The 27,597-nt window shown below is 36.2% G+C and overlaps 1 protein-coding gene across 6 annotated transcripts; it reads left to right on the forward strand.

Annotated features, from left to right (window-relative positions):
* LOC590595 (cytoplasmic dynein 1 intermediate chain 2) lies at window positions 1-26,782 on the forward strand. Of its 6 annotated transcripts, none has more exons than XM_031000275.1 (17): window positions 1-106; window positions 8,577-8,696; window positions 9,663-9,777; window positions 10,313-10,385; window positions 10,831-10,958; window positions 12,478-12,489; window positions 13,849-13,944; window positions 14,547-14,706; window positions 15,802-15,901; window positions 16,857-16,982; window positions 17,447-17,593; window positions 17,981-18,094; window positions 19,141-19,274; window positions 19,578-19,722; window positions 21,406-21,546; window positions 23,626-23,751; window positions 24,455-26,782. In XM_031000275.1, the coding sequence occupies exons 2-17, from the start codon at window positions 8,589-8,591 to the stop codon at window positions 24,557-24,559; spliced, it is 1,830 nt and encodes a 609-aa protein (XP_030856135.1). In that variant the 5' UTR covers window positions 1-106; window positions 8,577-8,588; the 3' UTR covers window positions 24,560-26,782. The 6 variants fall into 6 exon arrangements, with proteins under 6 accessions (XP_030856135.1, XP_030856138.1, XP_030856139.1 ...); XM_031000277.1 differs by having other exon boundaries at window positions 81-101; XM_031000276.1 differs by lacking the exon at window positions 1-106 and adding an exon at window positions 7,116-7,282.
* The last annotated feature ends 815 nt before the right edge of the window (window positions 26,783-27,597 follow it).

A 27,597-nucleotide genomic window follows, 5' to 3' on the forward strand; every position in this document is an offset into this window, starting at 1 on the left:
AGAGAGAGAGAGAGAGAGAGAGAGAAAGATCAAAACGACTCACTAGGTATTGATAGAGGGCGTTTTCTTTAAGGTATTCGTCAATTTGGTGACGTTATCGAGTAAGGTAATTCACTAATTGCTTCCTTTTACTCATAGATTTATATACTTTTCAGGGTTTATTTTCATCTATATACTTTATCAACCTATCGTTTGATTATTGAAGTACATATCTTGGGTTCATTTTATTGTTATTTACTTGAAATATGTGAGTGACTGTGCATGTAATGATGTATTATACGTTTGGCTGTGACTTGTATTGTCGCTGATGTAGTGGGCTGGGCCTGGGTCGACCGTGAGCTCCGAGCTGCATAGGGATATATGCGTGCAATCTCAGGCGCTAGCTGCAGCTACAGGTACAGCTGGGTAGAAAACTGGTGTTGCGCAAAACGGTTATTGATCATTGATGATTGATGGGAAACAAAATTAATCAGATTCAGTATTATAGGTAAATTGGTCATCCTGTATTTTCTGACATAAGCATTGTAGAGCCTCAACTATAAATCATCACACTTTAATAACGTCAACTAAACCTGCATCATCAGATCATCATGTATAGATCTAGACTTAGACCGAAAGCTTCAGTCTCTATAATCGTCGGTTGTTCCACTGAGACTACGTCTGGCTCCACTAGACCTCCGGTTATAGAGACTGAACGACTGCCTATGCCAGCCTGTGTTGAACTTATTCCGCTAGATTTTAGCCGCTAGGCCCCTCCCACAAACTTGCCACGGCCGTATTGTTATGCCCCCAAAATCCCCCAAAATGTCATTTTACCTCGTTCATTTCCAATTTTAAATTAGGCCTAGGATATAATACATCGGTTCCACTTACTAACTTGATTGATATAATCCGTTTAATGGTCCCTTTTAAGGAAATTATCGGTCAAAATCGACATCCATGTTGAAAATCTTGCAAGCCGTGTTAAACTCTCGCTGCCGTCAATCTCATCCCTTCTAGTCTACGCCGAAGGCAAAATGATTATGAAGGAAAAACTGTGATAACGCCATTACGAACGTGTAGATGGCGCACAGTTTTTCCTTCATAATCATTTTGCCTTCGGCGTAGACTAGAAGGGATGAGATTGACGGCAGCGAGAGTTTAACACGGCTTGCAAGATTTTCAACATGGATGTCGATTTTGACCGATAATTTCCTTAAAAGGGACCATTAAACGGATTATATCAATCAAGTTAGTAAGTGGAACCGATGTATTATAGCCTAGGCCTAATTTAAAATTGGAAATGAACGAGGTAAAATGACATTTTGGGGGATTTTGGGGGCATAACAATACGGCCGTGGCAAGTTTGTGGGAGGGGCCTAGCGGCTAAAATCTAGCGGAATAAGTTCAACACAGGCTGGCATAGGCAGTCGTTCAGTCTCTATAACCGGAGGTCTAGTGGAGCCAGACGTAGTCTCAGTGGAACAACCGACGATTATAGAGACTGAAGCTTTCGGTCTAGTATAGACTAGGCCTAGACCAAATTTTCCATCTCTTTCGTTCGTAATGCCTCTTATTTGGGTAGGGTCGGCTCTCTCTTTAGAGACGGAAGCCGACTATACGCATTCCCTTGCTAACACCATGGCCATTCATGGCCATATTTTTATGCCCCAAAAACCCCCGCAAATGTCATTTTACCTCGTGCATGTTATATTGTAAATTAGGCCTAGGCTATAATAAATTAGTTCCACTTACCAACTTGGTTGAAATAATCTGTTTAATTGTCCCTTTTTAGGAAATTATGGGTCAAAATCGAAATCCATGTTGAAAAAGATTTTTTAAATTCGGTCTACATCATGCATAGCCATACTCCATATAGGCTTATAGCCTACTAGATCTAGATCTACAAACTACATGTAGACCCCGGCTCTAGATAGTATAAGCATCCAAATCCAAAATGAAAATCTGCATTCATTGAGAATCCGCAATAATTGTCTGCAAGAATCTGCAAGAATCTTCAGCAGTAAAGGAGGCAGATTATTTTGAAGAAGAAGAAGGTTGTCGCTATCCTGATATTTATGTGGCTTGCATTTTTTTTTTTTGTAGTATGTATATTCCTATCTGCCTGCGCTATATTATATATACATACACACACACACATGACACCAGACTAGCTGGCACAAAATGTATGCTAACGACAGCTGACGGCTGTTTTGAATATTTCAGAATTGTCAATTCATGTGTGAGTAGACCGCGGGCCATGCCTCAAAAATGTGCCTAGAAATCAACTTTCGTGACCCATCTCTTGTATCTACCTTATTTTTTCTCACTTATAGAGAAAAAATCACTGAAAAAGAATATACAACTCGTCAGTGCTATAAGTTGCACATTAATTAGTTATGCTAATTAAACAAAGTGATGGCGCCCTCTACAGTTCAAAAATGGCAATTGCATGTTATTGTATGGGTTTATTGGTGTATTCATCTACGTACATGAAATAACGTTGACTGTATATATATAAAATATATGTTTGCGGGCATAACGGGGGGGGGGGGGGGGGTAGGAGTGGGTGGATTACCTCATGTTTTTTTATGGGGGGCAATGGTGGCTTCACCTAATCGTGAGGAAGGGTGTGGGGATGGTGAATTTACCTCATGGAGAGGAAGGTTTTTTATTTGTTATTTTTCATTATTATTATTATTGTTGGGGGGGGGGTGGTGGATTCACGTCATGGGTGTTTTTTTCTTGGGGGGCGGGGGTGGGTGATGTATCCCCCTTTTTTCGTGTTTTTTTTTTTTTACGATGGGGGGTTCCCCTTATTGAAACGAAGGGTAATTGTTGCTTGGTGATTAAAATTAATTATACTTAATTAACGGTTGTGTGTCATTAGTTTGTATTTTTGTGTGTCTAGATGTGAATTTATGTGCAATTACTAGTTATGTGTGTGACACACATGTACATGTGTGTGCAATTCATTCATGGATCGTTGATGTACACACAATTCTCCAAGAGTTAAAATAAAAAAATAAAATAAAAATAGGATCTTCTAGTTGATGCTCCTCACCCATCTCGGCAGCAGCCAACACCCCGCAACACATGCACAACATCAACCCCGCTCCCCCTCCCCTCCCCCTCCCCCTCCCACACACGCTCAATTTAGTTGTAGCAATACAGACACACAATCTCCCCCCTCCCCACTCGCCATTGTGACTTGCATGCACTGAATCATTCATGCGTTTCTGCAAACACATGCACAATCACATACTGAACACATAATCACACCCTGCCACACCCATTAGACAAATAAAAGAAATCTGCAAAATCAGTTGTCTTTTTTTTCTCATTTATTTAAGATTTCACATGTGGTCTCATAGATCCACGGATGTTTTGGTACATGTAATATATAAGACAAAAAATCTGATAATGAGTTAATGACAACAGTAATAATAATGATATAACTAGCAACATTGGTTATAATAATAATGCCAATAAAAAAGAAAAAATAAGAAGAACAAATAAATAATATAATACATATACTTGTAAAAATAATAACAATCAAGTACTTATTAACAGGGAAGCAGAGAGGGAGAGAAACACAAAAAGTTGTACTTCTAAGTTGTGAAAACCATACAGCAAATTAGCTGTAAATGATAATGGAATACATTTAGCAATCTTAATTCAATATTATGTGTAAAACTCTTCCTTACTAAGATCTGAAAAGTTCATTGTACAATAAATGCTTTCACTCTCTGACAGGCTGCTCGATCTCTGACTCCAAATATTATACATGCATTTTTGTTGGTATACACTGCAATGTGCACATATTCAGGATAGATATTATGCGTTAACGATTTGCCATACTTTTTGCTGTTGAAAAATCGACCTTTCATACCAGCATTCACGTTTTAAATAAAATTGTGAGAATCAATAAATCTGCATGCACCTCACAAGCACAATTAATCATCATGGGAAAACTTCATTACAAAAGAGACTGCTTTTAATTCAGAGAAATGTGATAAGTATGGATTGAAGTACCACAAATGTGTCTTTTGATATTTTTTCTTTCATTTACGTTCAGATATTATATTACCCTTTCCATTTAATTCTTCAAAGTGAAAAAGTAGGCATTACTTTCCAGTTACATTTGTATATTCCCATTCTCATATATTACCAGCAGCATGTATTCGATTCATGCAGGCAGGTTAACACAGAATAGTACACTAATAAGTCTATACACTTAAAGAACTTACTTCAGCCTATTTCAACAACAAAATGGAGCAATAACTAAAACCCTGAGAATTATAGACTTTGCTATCACCACATGTTCTCATGAAATATATTCATGTGTAGAGCTTGACCTCTAAAATACGATATAAGGGCGAGGCTTTGGTGACAATACATTCATTTCCACGGATAAACTGTACAGTCTTGGCATTTACCAATGTACATGTACCAGTACCTATACACACAACAATGTGTGTGTCTTTGAATTTCACGTACACAGAAACATGCAACATCTCTTTCCAGAATTGAGAATTCTAATTGTCATTACAATCACCATTGGCCCTCTCGTTCTTACAAACGCACTTAAAAAATATCTACATTCGTAGATATATATATATGTACTACTAATAACATCTTTGACTGATCCTCTCCTCTACTATCTTGCGACAGAAGCTGGAGTATGATCTCTCGTACATCTGTTGTGCAGTTTCTGTGTGAAGTTTTGAACCGAGTGCCACCTTTGTGTACCTGTAATAACAAGATTTGTGATATCTAACTTCAATCGCTACATGATCCTTACCCCTTAAATCCAACAACAGAGCTTCATCTTGCTTCATCAAAGCAGCCGTTAACAAATTCCCCCCATCTTTTCTTTCACACAAGACATATTTTTCTACTTTTCGTTTACCCGAAGATTGTTCACGAAAGTACTTCGTCCCTTTGCAAATGACACATTGGACTGGTAGCACATGCCGTCTGTCAGACCACTGGGGGGTAGAGGATTGCTGTCCGCACGATACTCCAGATCGTAACATTCTCTTGGGTGCTGGTCCTGCTGGGATATCTCCGTCTTCATTGGGGGGTGCTTATTGAAGATGTTCCTTGGTTGAGGTCTTCTCGGCATCTATATTGGTTATAAAAAAGGCAGAAAGAAAAGAGGATAGGAGAAGGAAAGAGAAAAAGAGAAAACAAGAGGATATCAGAAACAAACAAAAACAATAAATTAGCAATCAAAATATGACTTTACAGAATGTTCAAAAGAATGAACACTTTACATCAATCAATTTTGGGCAAAACATGTGAAAAAAAAAGTTATTCTGGAACATAAAGTTACACTGTAGGCCTACCAATATTTAAATCTGAATATTATGCAAAAGAAATCAATATTTTAAACTTGAAACATGAATTGCTTCATTCTACGGTGACATGAACAATAGGATACATTGGGATTTTTGCAAGAACAATAATTTTTTTTTTTTTTTAATTCATACAAATATTGTCACAATGGAAAAGAAATTAAAACAAAACATGTTTAGATATACATGTAGATGTAAATTACCTTTCTTCTTCTGGAATCTTGCTATCGCTCGATTGATTGTTGTCACGTTGCAGAAGTGTCGATAACATTCGGCATGATACCCTGCAGTTGACTCAAGTTTCCTAGTTAAAGATAACACAAAAGAAGAAATAATTGATTACTTTATTTATTCTGTGGAAGGCAGTAATAAATTACAAATAAAGACACCTTTCGGAAATAATATCGCTAGTGATATCCGTTTGTTTCGCAATGTATGGTCAACAAGGGATCTAAAAGTCCTTTAGATCCCTTGTTGACCATACATTGCGAGACAAACGAATATCACTAGCGATGTTATTTTCGATACTATATCCGCAATGAGTAATATATTTAGCATTAAACTTAAAGACACCTTAAATAAATGAGCTAACAATATAATATTGTAGATCTAGACCTAATTATTGCAGGTATTGCATTTCATGACTTGGCTTTGCCTTGCTCTGGCAAAGTTTGGTGAGACCATACCATCTTTTAAAATTAGATTTAGAGTTTTGACTAGTAAGTAGTAATGCAGCATGACTAGCTGACAAGTCAAAATTAAAACAACCATCTTTTTACCATGCCATATCATATGCCTTATCATTCATTCATAATGTCTGAAAACTCTGGTCTGGATGAACAAGGCCAGCGCTACTTCAATAATACTATGCAGTATGGCACTATGCATATGGGCCAGGCCAAGCAAATTATGGCAAACTCATTTAACTTAACTTAAGTCTTAGACTAGAGTTAGACAGCCAGGGCCCAAGCCAGTAGATCTATAAATTTGTCTTACTGCCTGGCTACTGCCCATGCCTGGGGCCCCTGCCCTAGTAAATTTCAGTTTCAATGCAATGCAATTATGCAAACCTAGAGATATAGTACAATATTTTACTTAATTAAAATGAGTTAAGTAGTTTTAAAGATCTACAGATCTAGAGAATAGTTGTATCTTACCTGCCAGTTCTTTGTTTATGTTCATGATCATCACCATCATCAGTGCAGTGCCAGTATCATCACCACCGCCTCTGCATTTGGACGGTCCCACTCCTTCACTTTCTTGTTGTTGCTGCAGGAACTTGGCAGCAACTCTGCTTTCCGAACTTTCTTTTACATTGATCCATTTCGCTGCACATTCTTGAAACTTCTTAAAACTTTTATCACCAAATGGGGTAACCTTTGTGTGAGTGTCGATAACATGCATTGCACAGAAGACGGATAAATCTGCCTCGGAATCTTCCGTAGTACTGGCATCTGACGACATAATTGCCGCCATGATGGCCAGTGTCGTCTGCGATCAGCACAGCGTAAAACGAAGCGCGTGATTGGTCATTAGCCCGTCAGTCCGCAGAACATGCAATGAGAAACGTATTTTGATTGGCCAACCATATCGGAAGAAAAATGCAAAATTGTTTTTTTTTCTTCATATTTTGAGAAAATGTGCAACTTTTATCCTTGACGAGTTTCAGATATGATTTCAATACTATTTTTACACATACTGACAAAAAAGAAGGTAGATACAGAGGGTGGGTCACGAAACGAAAGAAAAAAGCACCATGGCCCACGGCCTAGAGGGTATCGACTCGAAGTCATAAATCAGACGAAGCAGTTGTTGCGGTTCTATTGGGTATGAGGCCAATCTTTATTTCATGCTGTTCAACTAACAAAAGAGGGTAGAAGACCCTTGACTGCACGAAGTCACTTCAGTTGCTGTAGAAAATTAAAAGACACAAAAAAAATACAGTAAGTATTGCATTATTACGATCACAAATAATTACTTGCTAAGGCTGTTTTCCGGAGCAGAAAAACTAGAGATCCATAATTACAAATATATCATCTTCCATATACAGTGTATACAATTTAGTTCATACATGTACATTGTATATATTGAGTTTACCTCAGCCAATGAAATGCATGTAGTAAATAAATGTGCCATGAAGGCCACTCCCTATTTATTACTTTCACATACATATATTTATAATACAATTCTGCAAATGAGTGAGCTATCCTTATCATTCTATCAGTCTTACGCAATATAATCTCAAACTAATCACGATACAAATGCAGTGGGACATGGCATCTACCAATATTTAGGTCACCTCATCTCTAGAGAAGATTGCAATATTTGCTATCTGTAATTAGTTATTAAAACATTTGCATACCCATGTGAATTCCAAAAGAAAACCAACAGAACATATCTTTATGAATACAAGGCTTACCAAAAAGCAGTTATATACTAATAATGTCTTACTGACACGCCTTTCTAGCATTAATAGGCGTGGCTCAATTACTACCAGCATGCATCCTTCATGTAAATTAAAGTTAAATCTTCCTCTTCTTCACACAAATCATAATCTATCCAATTAAACTCCTCAGCAAATCTTAACATCAGAGAGTTAATTATATACTGTACTCACATATTAAGGTGTCCAAAACCAACTATAGACATCAAGAATATCAGGATGAGACATCAGTTACAGCTTCATGTACATGTAGGCACAGCTACAACCAGTCTCATCTCTGCTCACTGCATGTATGAGCTTTAACCTGCATGCAGTGAGTGTATGTCCACTGGGGCATATCACTCCTCTTTAGTTAGGTACATTCCTTTTACCCCTGACTAATTTGCATTATAAAGAAAGAGCTATTTCTCATTCCCTCACACATGAATATGACTATACTAGTATTAATCCATTAGCAATAATTAAAAATCTATTTGAAATATAGACTCTAGGTCTAGATATGGAACTTCATGGACTTTTTTTTTTTTTTATCTTTTAAAACTTCATGGACTTATTCTTCAGAGAAATTCTATAATCCACCGCTCTCGGCTGAGATAGATCCTAAAATAACCCAGCCTTTTACGGTTAAGCATTGTGCATCCTTTGTCCCTCCCAACAAATGTACACTCTCTCTCTCTCTCTCTATCTTTCTCTGTTCTTTCTATGTCTCTATCACTGCTTTTTTCTTGCTCTCTCTTTCGCTGTTCTTTTATCACCATCTCACTGTAGTTTTCACCTTTTTATCCTAATTGTAGTGAATTGTCATCATGTCGGAGAGAACAAAAGTCACCAAGGCAGAGCTTGAGAGAAAGCGGCTACGCCTTCAGCAGATTAGAGAGGACAAGAAACGCAGAGAAGACGATAAGAAGAAAGAGGTACCGGTATTTATTTTGTCATTCAATGGATGTATCATTTTGTAGTGTGTCGGTTTTCATGGTTCAGTCACTTCAGTGGATGTTTTTAGATAATGTTTCTTTCTATGTCGAGACTCTACATGTATGTGTAATTAGCATTTCAAATTTGAACTTCAACTTTTCAACTCATTGAAATGAAATGTTTTGAAGTGAAAGCGGTTTCCCTATCTTGCAAGGCTTTATATTGCATGAGATTAGAAATCTTAAGCAGGATGTTGCACCATTTAATGCATGAATTTTCTACATTTTATCCTATTCATGGTCACTTTTTTGTTGTCTTCCTATCCGAATATTGATTTTACCTCACTACCCACGGTCAGTTTAAAAGTCATTATTAGTTTAATATTTAATTATTTATTGATTTCTCTAAAGCAGTAACATGCGCGTCCAAAAAAAAATTTTTTTAATGTAAACAAATTTGAAAACTTACACAAAAAAAGAAGAAGAAATTATATATGTTCATAGTGTCTTATGTCATGGGATATTATAACCCAAGGTCATTCTATTGTTTTAAAGGAGCTACAGCATGTAGGGAGATGTTAGTGTGTTTAGCGGTAGGTTTTCATGGTCAGCTCTCTGTCCTCGCCTCCAAAACGGCTCAGGCGACCCGGTTGAAAACTGGGTCACATCTATTGGATGGTAATGTTAAAGGGCGGTCCCTAGACATAAATAATCATATCTGAGTGATACATGTCTGTAAAACCCCAATTACATAGTACATACACATACACACAAGTTGATAATTGAGGTATCAAGTTATCAACCAATTGTGATTAAAGTTAAACGTGAAGAAAATTAATCGTTTCTTAGTGCTTGCTATTTACAGTGATTATAATATAGATATGTTGTTTTGCACAGTTTGCTATTCTAAGTACCAAGCTAGATTTTCTGAGCAAGCTCTGTCTCTTTGAATGAACCCTTATATAGGCTGAGAATGCAGCTAAAGCAGCAGCTGCTTCTCCTGCTGTCCCTGGGTCTGTGCTTGATAAAAAGAGACAAGAAGCTGATGACATCTTGAGAGGTCTAGATCTCCCAGAATCAGGTATTACCATTGTCTCATATCACCGCTGTTAAATTGTATTATTACTATTTTTATTCACAAGAGTTTTGTATAGGTTTTCTTTTGAAGAGAGTTAGAGACCTTTCAAAGACCCTTGTATCTTTGTTTCATTGTTTTTCAGAGCTCTTTTCAAACTTTACATTAAGCTTGTTTATTTTCAACATTTGTTGAGTTTGAATGTCATGACCTGTAGCTGAAGTTTATTTTGTCTATGAAAATTTTGTCTATGATACAGTGGTTTTTATAGAGCATTTATTTCCGTCACTCTTGCCCGCTTAAAGCACTTTGACATTATAACCACAGTTAAACTGAGATGCCGAAGTATCTAGTGCTCAAGCATTTCATGTACCTGGTTACATCTGGATGGAGAGTGACATATGTAGATTAAAGTCTTGACAAAGGACATTAGTGATGGGCTGGGAATAGAACCTGGCACCTTGTTTTCTACAGTTCAGTGACTTATCCACTCGAACACAACATCTCCTAATTTAATTCATCCGATTTTATGTATTTTCAGCTCCTTTGGCAGTAAGTTCTCCTGCAGAAGCGAGTTCTCAGGATTCAAGCGGAGATGTCAAGCCAAGACTTAGGTACATCTGGTTTCTTCAAATCTTTTGTTAACATCATGTGAAAATATCATATCCAATTTCATTCAGAAATTTCAGCTAAGTTTTGTACTTCTGTACTAGTTCTTCACTCCTGCATTTGTATTTGCTATGCAATGGTGATTCTACCATTAATAATTGATATAAGTGTAAATGTGTTAAACAGAAACATTATGAAAACCACTCATTTTCAGAAGCTGATTAATAGTAAGCAAGAAATGAAAGATAGGCTGTGGTACAGCATGTATTAATGCAGAGTCTACATTGCATGTGTATTTTAGTAGGATGGTGGTGAATCTGTTTTCTTTTTGGTTGGGGGAGATTATGTTTGCCAGACCAAATTTCTCCTAATCCTCATCAAAATGTGTGCTGTCTAATGTATTGCCTTTTTACATGGCAGCTCATTTTCTATATTACTTTTATTTGCTAGTGTGAGTCCTAGTCACAAAACCACGAAGCTGACTGTATCTAAGATTACCCAAGCCGGGTTTCCTCCTAAAGAGATGGTTACATACTCCAAAGAGACTCAGACACCAACTGAAACTCCAGATGATGAAGGTGAGTTTAGCATCTTCTTATCTTCTTATATTTGACCTTATGTAAATATTTAAAAGGTGTGAATAATGTGATACGTTCAGTCTCTTTTTCTTCTTCTTTTGTGCAAAGAATTTACTTTCAAAATGTGATTATACCCTCCAGGATATGGTGATGACAAATGTATGCCAAAAAGTGCACTCTCAGAAGCTTTGTGTTAAAGATTTTTATAGCTTCTTGCCAGCTTCTATATTTATATTGTCAGGCTGCCTTTATGAGTTTGTTGCATTTGGTTCCAAATTCACACCCTATTGTCTTTCTGTTTTGCCCCTCCATCTACAAAAGAACACCTTCTGTTCATGCTTGTACATAAATGCCTTTATTAATTTTGTCATAAAAAATATAAAGGCTACCGTAACTTATAGCTTTCAGTGATATGAGCTTTTCAGGTCAGATAATTTCAGAGATATTGTTTCAGGTATGGACTCCAATTATGCACCATGTTAAGGTAATTAGCTTGATTAGCCGTAATAAGACAAAGGTAAAAGGTCACATATCTATTAAGAATTATTTTTGTGTTTCGTGATATCTTAAGAACAATTTGAACAGAAATTGGTGCTGGTGGTGTGTATCACCTTTTTGAGATGAAAATAATAATGGGATAGGGGCGATTAGGTGAAAGGTCACACTCATAAAGATGAATTGATTTGATGAATATGGTTTAAGTCTTGTAATTCACAGTATCACAAGAAGTATTTAACATATCTGTATGAATGAAGGGGCATCATGCAGTTCAACAGACATGAGATTAATCAGTATATACAAATGTATGTAATTCCAGAGCAGTGAAATCTTACATTGATATCAGGAAAGGGTAATCAAATTGTAACTAAATATATGTAGCACATTGGACACAGACTATCAATTTCCTTGTTGTTTGACATTATGTCTGCCTTTCTGTGTCCCTTGTATGCATGTAGCTCTCCATAGTTTATCTGACGCATTTTGTTCATGTTGTTCATGTAGCCTTTAATTATTTTATTGCAATAATTAATATCAATGACATTTGCCTTCTAGCAACAGGATTAGTAAATGACAGTGGGATCAGAAACAAATCTAGAACACTGCATTTATGAAAACTGATTTTTTAAACCTGTGTATAAGACGCACCCCATACTTTCCGAAAAAAAATCAGCGGGAAAAAGTGCGTCTTATACACAGAGATTAACGGTAGCTCTTAAAGCTATTGAAGAAGGCGAACCATTAGTTGTCTTGTACGAACTAGCTAGCTAAGATCAAAGCCCAGTATATTGCATGCACATGTCATTACCAATTACATTGACCAATACGTGTTTTCCTTGATGAGAATTTCTATACTGATGTACAATTTGGACATTGCTTAACCTAAATAGTGTTTTTATGTTCATGCAGTAGCTGTAGAAGTTAATTATGCATTGGTTTGTTTTTATTGAGATATTTCTAATTTCTGTGTTGTCCCTCTATTCCCATTCCCTTTCAATTATAATGAATTGATCTGTATCAGGAGATTATGAAGGTAATGCTCTGTCTGTCTGTCAAACCTGAATCTTGTCTTGATCTTTGCCTTGCAGTAGTTAGATTGCATGCTGTGCATTGAGTACGGTAGTAGAATCTCTCCCAAAGAATTTAATTCCTTCACTCTTCAGTCCTCTTGAAAGCAGTCTGTGTACCGTATGTGGATAGTGCATTGTTGCTTTATTGCCTTGCTTGTATTGTGCTTGTACATGTACATCTTCTGTAGCAATGATATTACAAAGAATACAAATACTGGTTTGGGGGGACAATAAGTATAGAACACGATGTTACATGTACATCATCAGAACATTTTTACAAATATGGATTTAAAAGAATTCAATTTGTATGAAATGAAATCCACTTCAGTTTTGTTCCTTTCATAAACTGAGGAAATATCTTTACATTAGCCCTTTTTTTTGTTAAACAATTACTTTGAAGAAGTAACATATATAAAGTGAATTTAAGATAGATATCAAAGAATGTCAAATCATATTTTTATTAAAAATTAATGAAACCAGTATAATTGAATCATGTTCATGAAGTCAATGCAGTCAACATGCAATTTAACAAATGACAGATACACATGTGCAGCAACTTTGTGCTCTGTGTTTGTTTGCATGTTTGTTTGTTTTACAAAAATTTGATGATTTTGAAAGTGCTGGTTGAAATAGTAAGTGTACAAAGGGTTTCCATTTATAAATTCATGCTTTTTATAAAACTGCAATAACATTGCCTTCAAACTATTACACACATTCTCTCAAATTCAGCGTGTACATGTATTTTTATTGGGAAATCAGGAAGAAATGTTTCTTTTTATTCTAATGAGTTTTGACAGATTTTCTGTTGATGTCCTTCTCAGGTAGACAAAAATGCGGATAAAAATGTATTGATTTAAGTGTAAGAAAATAATCAAGTTACAGTCTAATGAGGCTTATACAACACTGGGGCATGCTCTTTCTTACTTTCTTTGTATAATGGGTTCATTGAACATCTGTTTGGGAAAGGTTCAAGGGATTTTATGATACACTAAGCCACTTTTTGCATGGTGGGGTTACCGCATGAAGTATAAACAAGGTTTCCAATCTTGTACAAAATTCTAATTCAATGAAATATTCAATGGATTAGTTGCTATAGATCAGAATGGTATTTCATTGATCATTAAATATCAATAATTACTCAATCTTGAAAAAGAATTCAATTCTAATGTTAACCAAGTTCATTATTTTATTCACCTCCTAGACAATTGAGAGCATGAGTTGCCTTGAGGCTTATGAATTATAGATTCCATCATTCCAGTTTGTTTTATATAAGTTATCAAATTGAATATGATTTGACAAAAGTTTATGTGTTTTGTTTGTAGAAGATGATGAGCCTAAATCTGAGTCGGTAGAAGCAGTACAACCAGTTCCTGAAGTACCTCAACCTGAAGAGAAAGAAGAAGAGGAAAAACCGGAAGGTATGTGCCTTTTTAGTCTTAAAATATCTATATTGCAGAGATCTACTTCTGAAATTCATTGCATGAAATCCTGTTTTGAATTGCCCAAGTTTTTCTTATTCATATACAAAAACCACACAGAATGCACAGAAGCAAACCACACCTTCAAACACTTATTCCTTTCTAGCGATATAAAACATAGGGAATTTTTTTTCTGAGTCTATGCTCAGTTTAAACCTACTCTGATTTGTCAATGATTTTCTATGTTTGTTTTCCTATAATTGTAACAAATTTCACATAACTTTTACCTTTGCCAAATATAAGCAATAAGAAAAAAAAGAAGACCCAAGTCTTGTGGTGTTTCAAGCTAAAATTTGGACACATGTTGACTCATGTACAACTTAATCTGCATTATCTCTTCAATCTGCACAGTGCACATCTACCTCAAACGAACTCTCTCTCTCTCTCTTCTCACTCACTCCCTCCCTTTCACAACGTTCATCTGTCTTTCCCTCTTTCACCTTCCTTCTCCCCCATTATCTTTTCTCCTCTCTTGTATGATTATTGCAGTAATTGTATCACATGTCAGTATGCATTCTAGTTTTATTGTTATTTTTTCTCAGTTCCCAAGGAATATACAGAGGAAGAGAGGACACAGATAGAGAGTTCAGAGGCTTACCAAGTGTTTCTTGATCACTCAGTTCGTCTGATGGAAAGAGCTTTATCAGAGAATGTGGATATCTTCATGGATTATGAAGGGAAAGGAGATGGAGATGGAGAAGGGTAGGTTCATGTCATATTCTTTTGGTGAGATCTTTTGTTAACATCATACAACTCTAGAAACTAACTGTTCAGTCCTCAACCTTGAATACTCTTCCAACATGGAATGCTTGGAACATCTGGTTCATGTATTTTATATTTTGGATTATGTTTGTACATTTTCTATGATAAAGAAAAGAAATGAACCATGTTGCTGATAAAAGACACATGGGTCCAGAGACTGGTGGATTCCTATTCCATATGTTTGGATGTAATTATGGGAAAAGTTAACTAACCATTCAACATATCTGTCTGCTAAGAAGTCTTGTTCATGTAGATAAGCAAACAATGATAAACCTAGTTTGAACCACTATCACATTGACTTGGTTTTGAACCAGGGACCTTCTGGTTATGCTCTACTAATGAGCTGTCATGAATCATTATCTGGACTCAAAGAGGCTTGACATTGGTAGTCATATATCATATCAAATGCTTGTATCTTAGCAATGGTGAATGCCAATATATCATACTGCCATCCAACAAAATGTAAGGGATTATTAATAATCAAATGAACATTAGATTGTTAAGGTTGAGCCTATTCATCTCGCGAATCAGACCAGTGGATCAGGAATGAATACTACACAAATTTTGCATCAGTTTTGTATGAAAAAATTTATTAGCATAACTGTAGTATGAAGACTCTATGGTTGAACTTTATCAAGAGTATTGTGAGTAGTATGGCTTTATATTTTCTCACATATATGTATCACCCTAAAAAGGCTAGAGGCTTCCCCCACCCCATTCATTGTATAATTGTCTTGATAGATAAACAATTTCTTGGCTTGGTAGCATTGAGTTTCATCTTACACAACTTTTGATGCCAAATGCAAGCTAAATAATGAGACAATAAATCACTCTTTAAACTAACATTCCCCTTTTGATGTTTTGATATTTATAATGCAGAATTGCCATGATTGAAGATGTAAAATCATCACTCTCCACTAATTACAAAATGTATACCAGATAGGCAGATCATCTTAATAATCTACTACATGAAAGTAAAAGCAATTGAATATAATTTTATCAAGTCACATGATTGTGTTTGTTTGAATTTAACAGAGACAAGGATGCTGGTGCTAAGTTGTCTTTGAATCGATCCTTCTCTGATGAACGCTGGTCGCGTCACAGGGTTGTCACATGTCTGGATTGGTCCAATCAGGTTAGTCTTGCATCAGTCCGTTTTAAACCATGTCACAAATACCCCCATGGTAAAATCAGTTGTTCTGTCCAGTTTGTTAATGCAACCTATTTGAACTTTAATTAAATCAATTTTAATTTACAGGGAATTGAAGTAACACTGAAAAAAAAAACCTGTACAGTTATATTATTACAGTGTATTGTACAATGTACTGTATTTGTCGGCGATAAGGCTGCAGCACCGCATAGGCCGCACCCCCAACTTAAACATTTCGTAGAGGAAAAGAACAAACAAAAAAGGAAGAAAAAAAAACAGACCAACAAAATAATCATAATTTTCTTGTAGAACACTATTTTTTTCTACAAACTGATACCAAGTTCATCAATATTCTTATAAATTTACAAAAAGTTTACCTAAAAAATTATCATAATTTAGCAGATTTTCATCGATTTTTAAGCGAGTATTGTATCGCAGGCAGATTTGGTATCCTACATATACCCCTACCACGATGTGCAGTGTAATATGTAATAGCTACTTCGGCTAAAAGTGCAGTTGAATTGCATGCAAGGCAGCTCCGTAACGGACCGGTCCCTTCTTTTACTTTTTGGCGATGCAATGGTAGATCTAGATCTACCGGCAGATTTTGTTAAAAAATTAATTATGCAGTTTATTTTTGTCTTCATGTCAACAATGCAACATAAAATTGTCGGTAAGATGTGTAGAGTTATTCTAGAAATGTCCTGTACCATTGTATAGTCATTGTAGTCCCATATGTACAAATGGACGTGCTGTTTTGACTGCTGAATTGTTGCGCAAAGGCTGCACCCAGACTTTTGGATATTTTTTCTTTCGAAAATACTGCGGCCTTTACGCCGGCAAATACAGTAAATATTTAAGATATTTTATTTGACATTTATTGGCAGCCCAGCAATGCATAAAGTGTAATGTTTTTCTTCTTCTTCTTTTTGTTGCACAGTATCCTGAGTTGTTGGTGGCTTCTTATAATAACAATGAAGAGTCTCCACATGAACCAGATGGAGTAGCTCTGATATGGAACATGAAATACAAGAAGCAAACACCAGAGTATATCTTCCATTGTCAGGTAACTCTTCTTACAGCTCATCATCCATATCATATCAATCTATATGATCTTACTCTTAGCATTGATAGAATGATTATAACATGCATTTATTGTAATGTTATATTTACTAGATGTTATCGAAGAACTGGAAGTATAATTAACAGCATAAGCAACTCTTGTGTAACAGCTTTATTGAATAAATGAAGCATAAGAATGTTTACCATAACAACATTGCTTAGTGTCATGATTGAATACACATTTGTTTTTTTCCTGATAGAGGAATGTAAAAATATTAATTGCGATAGATTTTCATTCAGTTGAATCTGACCCAGTTGAGGCCTAGTACTTTAGGCAGCTCTGATTTCAGCAAACCCTCATTATTAACACAGTTTGGTCCATCATTTCTCATTAAAAGAAGAAATATTATGCTATTTTACATAAAGTGTGAGTACTAGATTGATCCTTTGCCCTGTTTACCTATTCAGTCTGCAGTGATGTCTGCTGGCTTTGCCAACTTTCATCCTAACATGGTGATTGGAGGTACATACTCTGGACAGATTGTATTATGGGACAATCGAAGCTCAAAGAGAACTCCTGTACAAAGAACTCCACTCTCTGCAGCTGCACACACAGTAAGAAGGATTATCTCTCTTTTATTAAATTAAAAAATAAATTTTGTTAGGCCTTAAGTGTTATTTTGATCTTTGAGGAAGGTCTCGCTGTCTAGAGTGTATTCAAATGTTTTTTTCACTCAAGATTTAAAAGTGTAAAAGAACATGGACTAAACCCCCCCCCCCCCATGCCAAGCATTCTCTAAGCTTTCAAGATTTGTTTGTTATTGCTGTTGTTGTTTATTTTTGTTAACATCTTATATCCCTACAATCTCATTTCATGTTTATAATGATCTGTAAAAGAAGATGCCACAAATTAAAAGTTTAGCCAACTATGCTATATGTGGTGCCTACCCTTCCTATTTCACCATGGTCTGTTAACGATATATGTAACTTTGTTGTTGACAGCATCCTGTGTACTGTGTGAAGGTGGTTGGAACTCAGAATGCTCACAATCTAATCAGCATCTCAACAGATGGTAAGATGTGCTCCTGGAGTCTGGACATGCTCTCACAACCACAGGTAAATGGATACACCCCATATCTACACCCCATACAGAGCTGCCACCATTCCGTTTGTGCCGGAATTACTCTGTTTTTCCTCCAAATTACGGTATTACGTTTTTTCTTCATAAAATACTCTCTTTTTTTTTTCTTTCTTTTTTCTTTTTAAAATATTTTTTAAATATTTTTTTTTACATATCGCACGTCAAACAACTGCCCTAAAATGGTGATTTGATCACAACTTCAATAGAAAACTAATTTTAAAACATACTTGAAGAGAAAAACATGCTCAAAAAGAATGAAATGCTGATAATACCAAAATAATCACCCGAAAAATTACCTGCTTGTATGGAAAAAACAGCATGATGAATGAACATTTCTGCGGCATTGGAAGTGTGTCGCGCGTGATTGTAAGTTTCGTTTTTATGAATTCCTTTTTTTTGCTTGAAATTCCTTTTTTTTTGCCATCATGATTCCTTTTTTTGGTCGCACAATGTTGGCAACCCTGCCCATATCTACACCCCATATCTACACCCCATATCTAAACCCCATATCTACACCCCGTCAACCAGAATCTTGAACCTACCCCCTCAAGACTTTACTCTTATTCACCTTTGGTCTTGAACGTCAGACACAAAGATTAACCTCTTATACTCACCTTGCTTCGTTAAAAATAAGGTTGAGATTCACTCTTTCAAATCATTTATAAGCATGCACTTCCTCTACTTGACTGACTCAGGAAACTAGTGGAGCATGCTCGGGCTATAAGTAAACAAAACATCACAGCTTTCCCCTACGTCTGCCTAGCCGGCTTATATACAATGATTTACCTAAAATAGGGCAAGTTGACACCGAAATACGCATTTAAAATTGTGCATATACGTTCGCGGACACCAACTTTACCGCAAAAATTAAAGCACCGCAAATATTACAACGTTTACAATACTCGTAGCTCCACGTCACTGGTATATACTGGTAATGCACAGTGGATTATCTTTTTTGTAGCTGTCATAATCAGATCTGTATTTCACTCAACTTTCCTTTTTGTTTTATTTCTTTCCACAGGATAGTATGGAACTGAAACACAAGCAGTCCAAACCTGTAGCTGTTATGAGCATGACATTCCCAAGCAATGATGTCAATAATTTTGTTGTTGGTAGTGAGGATGGTTCAGTCTATACAGCCAGTAGACATGGCAGGTATGTATGTCGAGCTTCATTTCAATTCCTTAGTAAATATTATATAAATAGAGGTCTTCTATATACAGTAGACAATACAGGTTGTAGTAATGTTACCACTATGAGATCAATAATTGTTTTGACCATTATATGTTCTTATTCAAGCATTCTTACAAACTAAAAGGTACATGTAATGCAGGGACTAAATATGATTTAGAATTGAACTTTGTATTATTTCATACATTTGTCTCTATAGCAAAGCTGGTATATAGAGGATCACACAGCTAATCTCATTGATTTGTTCTCATCTCTATGTCTCTATAGCAAAGCTGGTATCAATGAAGCATATGAAGCTCACCAGGGACCAGTGACTGGTATTGACTGTCATCATGTCCCAGGACAACTAGATTTCTCTCATCTCTTCCTCTCATCTTCCTTTGACTGGACAATCAAACTATGGAGTCTCAAGGTATTCATTTTATACATAGTACAATGTATGGAATGTGAGGGGGACTTATGGTACAAGCTATAATGTTGTAAGTTGTAGTTGTCCTAATAGAGTCAATGTTCTAGCTGTACTTATCAGAAGGAGACAGTGTGGTGCAATCAGATTGTCTTCTGACTCTAATGACCTTCTGTCACGTGAGTGACTTTAAAAAAAAAAATTATTTCTGCTACGGACACACAAAATAAAGGGAAATAAAGCTTGTTAAAATAAAGTTAAATTGTAACGTTTAATTTCCAATCATTTTTCCTGTTTCACACACTTTGTTTTGGCTTAAGTAAAAATACAGTAGGTAATTAAACTTATCTTTAACAAAATAATTCTGGATGGGTAGTTTCCCGTCTGACATCGATGCTGGTCACAGCTCGTCTCGTCCACTTGGCCCTGGCCTCCGCAGACGGCGTCTTTGCTCCACTTGGCCCCGGTAGTCGCCCCGGATTCTTGACCTCCGCAGACTGAGATACGATGGTGTGCGTCCCGATCCCGGACAAGAGCTAGCCCCCGACGAAAGCTATGGAGAACCGGGTGGCAGTTGAGCTAGCCTCTCGTCCCGACGTGGAATTACCCTCAGATATTGACTTTAATTGCCGACTTCTAACATGACGTTAAGTCTATTATAGCTTAGGTGGTTCTCCTCGATTGCAGAAAATCCACCTCTTAATATACCCTACGGTTACTAAGTAAATTCTAAAAACATGACTACAAATATTTGGAGAGGAAATCATCTTACAAAGGAAAATACTTGTATTGAAAAGAGGCTTCCTAAATGTGTGCCAAACAACAGATAAAACATGTACACTGAATTAATGACTTCCCCAGGCCTATTCATAGGGAACAATACATCTTGGCCTGAAAAGAAAACATCTGACCTTAACAAAGAACACTCCAGACCAGAGAGCTAAACAAATAAATTTCTTTCCTGACACTTTCATCATGCACCTGGGTTTGAGTCCTGCGCTGAGCAGACAAAAATACAAAAATGATTGTCACCTTTTTTTGTGTAAACGTGCCTTCTCCCCTCTGTTCTCAATGCAGACTTAGACTCAGAACATTATCTGGATCCTCCATGTGTTGGAGAATCACACCCTATGCATGTTGATTCACTAGACTTCTCACAGAGAGTATGGTGTAAACCTGATGTTCAGTGTGCCTGCTTACACAACTGTCAATCTACATCAGATCTTCATGATAAAGGGCTGCAACGCCCTTTACAGATTAACAGTGGAGGAAGAAGAGGAATTGTTATTGATGTTCGGGAGTAATTTTCTTAGTGGAAAGTATCTAGCAGGGGTGGATCTACCCCTTGGCAAAAAACTAGATCCGCCCCTGTCTAGGCCTTGGGTGAGTCAGTCCCAAGGTTATAGGGTCTGTTGGTTAATTGTAATAAATAGCAAAGTTTTTAGGGCAAAGCTGTATTAGAGGTAAGTGACCTTGAGGAATGCACAGTTGCCCAAGAGGGATAAGTATCCCATTTGATGCAATTCAAGGGGTCATCGTCCAAGAATTATTATCCTTTGGTCAGTAGCATTGATGATGTTTTTGTAATTCTTCTGAATATTCCAAATAATTTTGGATATTGAATCTTATTTACCCATGTTTCACATGTAGTGCTTTTGTTTTCCCCTGTTTTGTATTTGTGTGCTGCAGAAATCGAGTCCAGTGTATTCCTTTGAAGACAACAGTGACTATGTTTATGATGTGCAATGGTCTCCAACACACCCAGCCCTCTTTGCTGCCGTAGATGGAATGGGAAGAGTAGATCTATGGAATCTCAACAATGATACAGAGGTAGGTTGAGATATTAAATGAAAATAAGAAATCTCATCAAAAGCATAGATTTTTTAATGATTCACCCTCTCACTGATATATGACAAATAAATGTTTCTGTGTCATGTGAGATGTACTATTATCACTATTGACAATGTATATTACCTCAATTTTTGCATTTAAAAAAGTTTGAAGTTCCATTGAACAGAAAATCATGTAAATGATGTCACTTTGTTGTGGTTTAGATGTTATACAAACTAATTTGTTTATTAATGTATAGGTTCCCACTGCCAGTGTGACTCTAGATGGACAACCAGCTGGTAACAGAGTCAAATGGGTTATAACAATTAAGCTTGTTCATTAATGTATATGTTCCCACTGCCAGTGTGACTCTAGATGGACAACCAGCTGGTAACAGAGTCAAATGGGTTATAACAATCAAGCTTGTTCATTAATGTATATGTTCCCACTGCCAGTGTGACTCTAGATGGACAACCAGCTGGTAACAGAGTCAAATGGGTTATAACAATCAAGCTTGTTCATTAATGTATATGTTCCCACTGCCAGTGTGACTCTAGATGGACAACCAGCTGGTAATAGGGTCAAATGGGTTATAACAATCAAGCTTGTTCATTAATGTATAGGTTCCCACTGCCAGTGTGACTCTAGATGGACAACCAGCTGGTAACAGAGTCAAATGGGTTATAACAATCAAGCTTGTTCATTAATGTATATGTTCCCACTGCCAGTGTGACTCTAGATGGACAACCAGCTGGTAATAGGGTCAAATGGGTTATAACAATCAAGCTTGTTCATTAATGTATAGGTTCCCACTGCCAGTGTGACTCTAGATGGACAACCAGCTGGTAACAGAGTCAAATGGGTTATAACAATCAAGCTTGTTCATTAATGTATATGTTCCCACTGCCAGTGTGACTCTAGATGGACAACCAGCTGGTAATAGGGTCAAATGGGTTATAACAATCAAGCTTGTTCATTAATGTATAGGTTTCCACTGCCAGTGTGACTCTAGATGGACAACCAGCTGGTAATAGGGTCAAATGGGTTATAACAATCAAGCTTGTTCATTAATGTATAGGTTCCCACTGCCAGTGTGACTCTAGATGGACAACCAGCTGGTAATAGGGTCAAATGGGTTATAACAATCAAGCTTGTTCATTAATGTATATGTTCCCACTGCCAGTGTGACTCTAGATGGACAACCAGCTGGTAATAGGGTCAAATGGGTTATAACAATCAAGCTTGTTCATTAATGTATAGGTTTCCACTGCCAGTGTGACTCTAGATGGACAACCAGCTGGTAACAGAGTCAAATGGGTTATAACAATCAAGCTTGTTCATTAATGTATATGTTCCCACTGCCAGTGTGACTCTAGATGGACAACCAGCTGGTAATAGGGTCAAATGGGTTATAACAATCAAGCTTGTTCATTAATGTATAGGTTTCCACTGCCAGTGTGACTCTAGATGGACAACCAGCTGGTAATAGGGTCAAATGGGTTATAACAATCAAGCTTGTTCATTAATGTATAGGTTCCCACTGCCAGTGTGACTCTAGATGGACAACCAGCTGGTAACAGAGTCAAATGGGTTATAACAATCAAGCTTGTTCATTAATGTATATGTTCCCACTGCCAGTGTGACTCTAGATGGACAACCAGCTGGTAATAGGGTCAAATGGGTTATAACAATCAAGCTTGTTCATTAATGTATAGGTTTCCACTGCCAGTGTGACTCTAGATGGACAACCAGCTGGTAATAGGGTCAAATGGGTTATAACAATCAAGCTTGTTCATTAATGTATAGGTTCCCACTGCCAGTGTGACTCTAGATGGACAACCAGCTGGTAATAGGGTCAAATGGGTTATAACAATCAAGCTTGTTCATTAATGTATAGGTTTCCACTGCCAGTGTGACTCTAGATGGACAACCAGCTGGTAATAGGGTCAAATGGGTTATAACAATTAAGCTTGTTCATTAATGTATAGGTTCCCACTGCCAGTGTGACTCTAGATGGACAACCAGCTGGTAATAGGGTCAAATGGGTTATAACAATCAAGCTTGTTTATCAATGTATAGGTTCCCACTGCCAGTGTGACTCTAGATGGACAACCAGCTGGTAATAGGGTCAAATGGGGACATCAAGGGAACCAGATTGCTGTCGGAGATGCTGAAGGCAAAATATGGATATACGATGTGGGAGAGGTAAGCAAAGCTAAATTCACTTTATCTTTTGGAGTTATAGTTGTAAATATGTCTCCAGATATAAGCATTCATAGCCATCTATATATATAGAGTTTGGCCAACCTGGTTTTAGTTGGCACACTATGGCAACTACTGCTTTGTTGGGCAGCACAAGACAATTTTATATAAGCCATATTGTGATGAACTGACACCAAGTTGATTAAACTCTTAATATAGATGGCTCCGTAAGAATCTGGAAATCAGGTCTGGCGAGTTAAGATTTAATTCAATTTTGAATATTACAGCGATGGAGTTATGACTTTGGTATACAGTGTAGGAGATAGAAGATGGTGTTTGGAACTTTTAAAAGAAAATATTGTTGATTAAATTTTGCCTGGAACATGTCATTGATTGCTAAAACAACAGTACTGTAAAGGTTTCATGAAAATGGTAGTCACATTAGAAATTCGCCTCATTTTCTTTCTTTCTTTCTTTCTTTTCTTTGTTCTTGTTGGACATTTTGGTAGAATCCCCAAAATTTTAGATAACAAATACATGTAGTTGGAAAACCACATGAAATACTCATTCTGTGTGAAGAATCAGGGAAACCAAGGTGCGAGGGACACCTGTATATCTATATCATTTATTTAGGAGGGAGAGGAGAATGAAAATAGTAATAAAAGTAGCCTATTCAACAATTCTTATTCTATGATTGTATCCACAGAGCCTGGCAATGCCACGTAATGATGAATGGCCCAAGTTTGTCCGTACTCTAGCTGATATTAGAGCAAATACACAGACAGAGACCGATGAAGAACCAGCAAGATAAATGTGATATTTAGAATATATTGGTAATTGCTCCACTTCAAAAGCCTAAGGCATCAGTGTAAAATATTAGATCTGGATTGGCTGAATGCATGATTCATGTGAACTCTTGGTACAAGAAAGTGATTATTAAGCTAAGACACAATTTCATTCATTCCAAGACCATTGTATATACATTAGAAAGTAGCATGCTATTAACCTCACATTTAACAATGAGGTAGAATTGTTTAGAGACGAATATGCTGTTGATCACTAATAGCATTTAATTCTCTTTTTGCAGTATGCATGACTAAGTAATACTAGAAGCAAACTGGATGGTTTATACAACAACCTCCATAATGTTGGTTAGTTAAATTCATGTAACTACTTATTTATTTTGTATATAAAAATTTACACTAGATATTCCAATAACACATACAAATAATGTATTTCGTTTGGGTTTGTTTGTCTTTATCTTAGCATTGTTCTATATTGTTTAAGACTATAAATATATTGATGAATTTAAATTTCATTTATGAAAGTTTTGACATTTCTTTGTAAAACATACCAGAGAGACTGGTTTTCTTTGAACAAATGAGAACAAAGTCAATTGATCCTTTTGGTGCTGTAATTATCTTATCTACTTTCTACCTTGCTTTCTTTTCTTCACTTCTTATTATTACTTCAAGGCACTGGGACCTCTCTCCTCATTTGTTTCCAAACATCTAGACATTGATCTGTTACATGATATCCACTTTTGATTAAGACAGGAATAAACTCTTTGAAGTTAGTGATATTAAATCCCCTCAAAGAAAATGTATGAGAGATGAATTACAGCTCTTTTGTTAGAACCAATTCTCCGTACCGCATATAGCTGAAAACAAGCCAACATTAGTGGCATTCTTTTTTTACTAGCGAATTTGCCTGGATTTTGCAATCACATGAACTTCCGGTCAAAAGACAGTATTGGACTCACACTTCACCGTCAATGACTAAGAATGATAAAAAGTAGTTATGTGTAAATCTCTAATGATTTAAATTTATTAAAAATGTAGACCTTCTGTATCTTTAAATATGTGACCCTGCTGTATTACGGAGATTCTTAAAAATTACTGACAATAGCGCACAATCATGGCTTGGGAAAAGAAGCCACTTGTGTTGCACTGTGTCAATTTTTTTCCAAGGGTATTTCTCCAAGCGCTGGTATATTAATTTTAAATAAAAAATATGCTTACTTCTTGTCTCTTTTTCAAAATGTTGAACTATCGAGCAAGATTAAGAATTACAAATGATTAATTATTAGCATATCGTAGTATAGCAGAATACTTGTTTTAGAATCGCTGGAAGCTAGTGTGTCTACAAAAATTGCCTAGGTATCTGAGGCGCTATTCATTATGGGAATGTATATTGATATATGCAGTAGCGAGAATTATGAATGAACCCACATAAAACAGTGATTTATTTATGCAGCAGTGAGGAAAAATAACTCCTGCTTTACATATAATTTACTTGATGTAATTACTTACTACTTCATAATCTAATAAAACTATTGAATTTATCTAAGTTCACAAATTGTAAAAGAAAGAACATGATATTCTTGCCAAACCATGACTAGCAGTACCGTATATAATACATGTGTTGACAGTTTGAGCTCTATGAGGAACCTAACACATTTATCTTTTATAAAATGTACATGTACAGCCAAATGTTTATTATGTCATGCTCTTTAGTTTTATTTTAAGGAATGAAATGAGAGAATTCTATACATTTATGTTGTCCATTTCTGGCTGACAATATTTAATGTAATACAATACTGTGTCATCATATGACAGAAAGTATTCTAGGGGAGCTATTCTGATCAATGATTTTCACTTCTTAAAATCATCGATCAGTATGGCTGCTCTTAAAGTATGGCAATAGTATAATGTTCAAGCTTTATCTTTGGATATATACGCTGTACATGTATGATCGTCTTGTTATTGACATTTAATAATGTAGAAGGGGCTAGCAGGTTTCCAACATGATAAATCTGATAGCTTTTATGCATGGACACAAAATGGGTGTACATTGTTAGGGATATTCTTACTTCAGTGAGATTGAGTTATTAGAAGTATAACACTGGTAATGTAACTGGTAATGGATATGTGCTTGTAAGGGTAATTATAAATGTTCATTGTAATCATAAAGTGCATGCAGACTTAAGATTAAAATCATGCTTGGCATTTAAATTGTGTAAAATGTTACAATATGAACTAGTGTTGGTCTTTTTATTATTATCATTATCGTTATTACTATGAGGACACCGATATAACAATATTGATTATCTAAGGGAGGGCAGGGAGCACGTGCCCGGGGCGGTACGTTAACGAAGGGGTACAAACCGCCAAAAAATGGAAATAAAGAGGGAGAGAGAGAGAGCGAGTGAGAAAGAGGAGTAATAAAAATGACGGTCCTTCAGGATTATGCCTCCCCCTTCATGGTAAAGTGCATAGGATATAGTGTTTTTAAAAGGTTTGAAATAAAAATTGTTCTCAAGCTTGGTTGCTTTGTTCTCTCTCATATTTCTTTGGGATCACGCAATTCCAAGTGCATGTTATACAGTGCGTCCCAGAAAAAAACGAAACCGAGAACTATCGATGTTTTATCATAACTGAGTCACATTTATTTGGAAAGCTTACATTCTCATCTTTCATTTGATGCAACTCATATGATGCATATTTCATGCATGAATGATTAAAATGAATATGAAGAGAGGAAACCAAAAAGTCATTTGGCGGGCGGTATCTGAATTTTAAATTTCTGCCCTTTCATATGACACCTCAATCATGAAAAATGAGCAAGGAATGACAAAGTTCTGTTTGTTTAAAGTAGTGCTTGCATTTCCATAATTTTATCAAACAAATTCGTTTTCACTGGCTCCCTGCCGTAGCAACAAGCAGAATTGACAAAAGACTAAACTCCGTTTCGTTGACAATTAGCCATATATGAAGTCTTTCGTCTACGGATAAAGGAGATAAAGTCCTAGAATGATGAGGACAAAGTTAAAATCCTCAGTAAGTGGTA

The sequence above is a fragment of the Strongylocentrotus purpuratus genome, unplaced genomic scaffold (assembly GCF_000002235.5).
Source record: "Strongylocentrotus purpuratus isolate Spur 01 unplaced genomic scaffold, Spur_5.0 spur5_scaffold_6, whole genome shotgun sequence".
Lineage (NCBI taxonomy): Eukaryota > Metazoa > Echinodermata > Echinoidea > Camarodonta > Strongylocentrotidae > Strongylocentrotus > Strongylocentrotus purpuratus.

What these genes read in the sequence shown, in the direction of transcription:
- LOC590595 (XM_031000275.1), top strand. Translation starts at nt 8,589, where the DNA reads ATGTCGGAGAGAACAAAAGTCACCAAGGCAGAGCTTGAGAGAAAGCGG. An exon ending in GATGTCAAGCCAAGACTTAG is followed by an intron (nt 10,386 to 10,830) that starts GTACATCTGGTT and finishes TTTATTTGCTAG; the next exon opens with TGTGAGTCCTAGTCACAAAA. An exon ending in TCAAACTATGGAGTCTCAAG is followed by an intron (nt 19,723 to 21,405) that starts GTATTCATTTTA and finishes TGTGTGCTGCAG; the next exon opens with AAATCGAGTCCAGTGTATTC.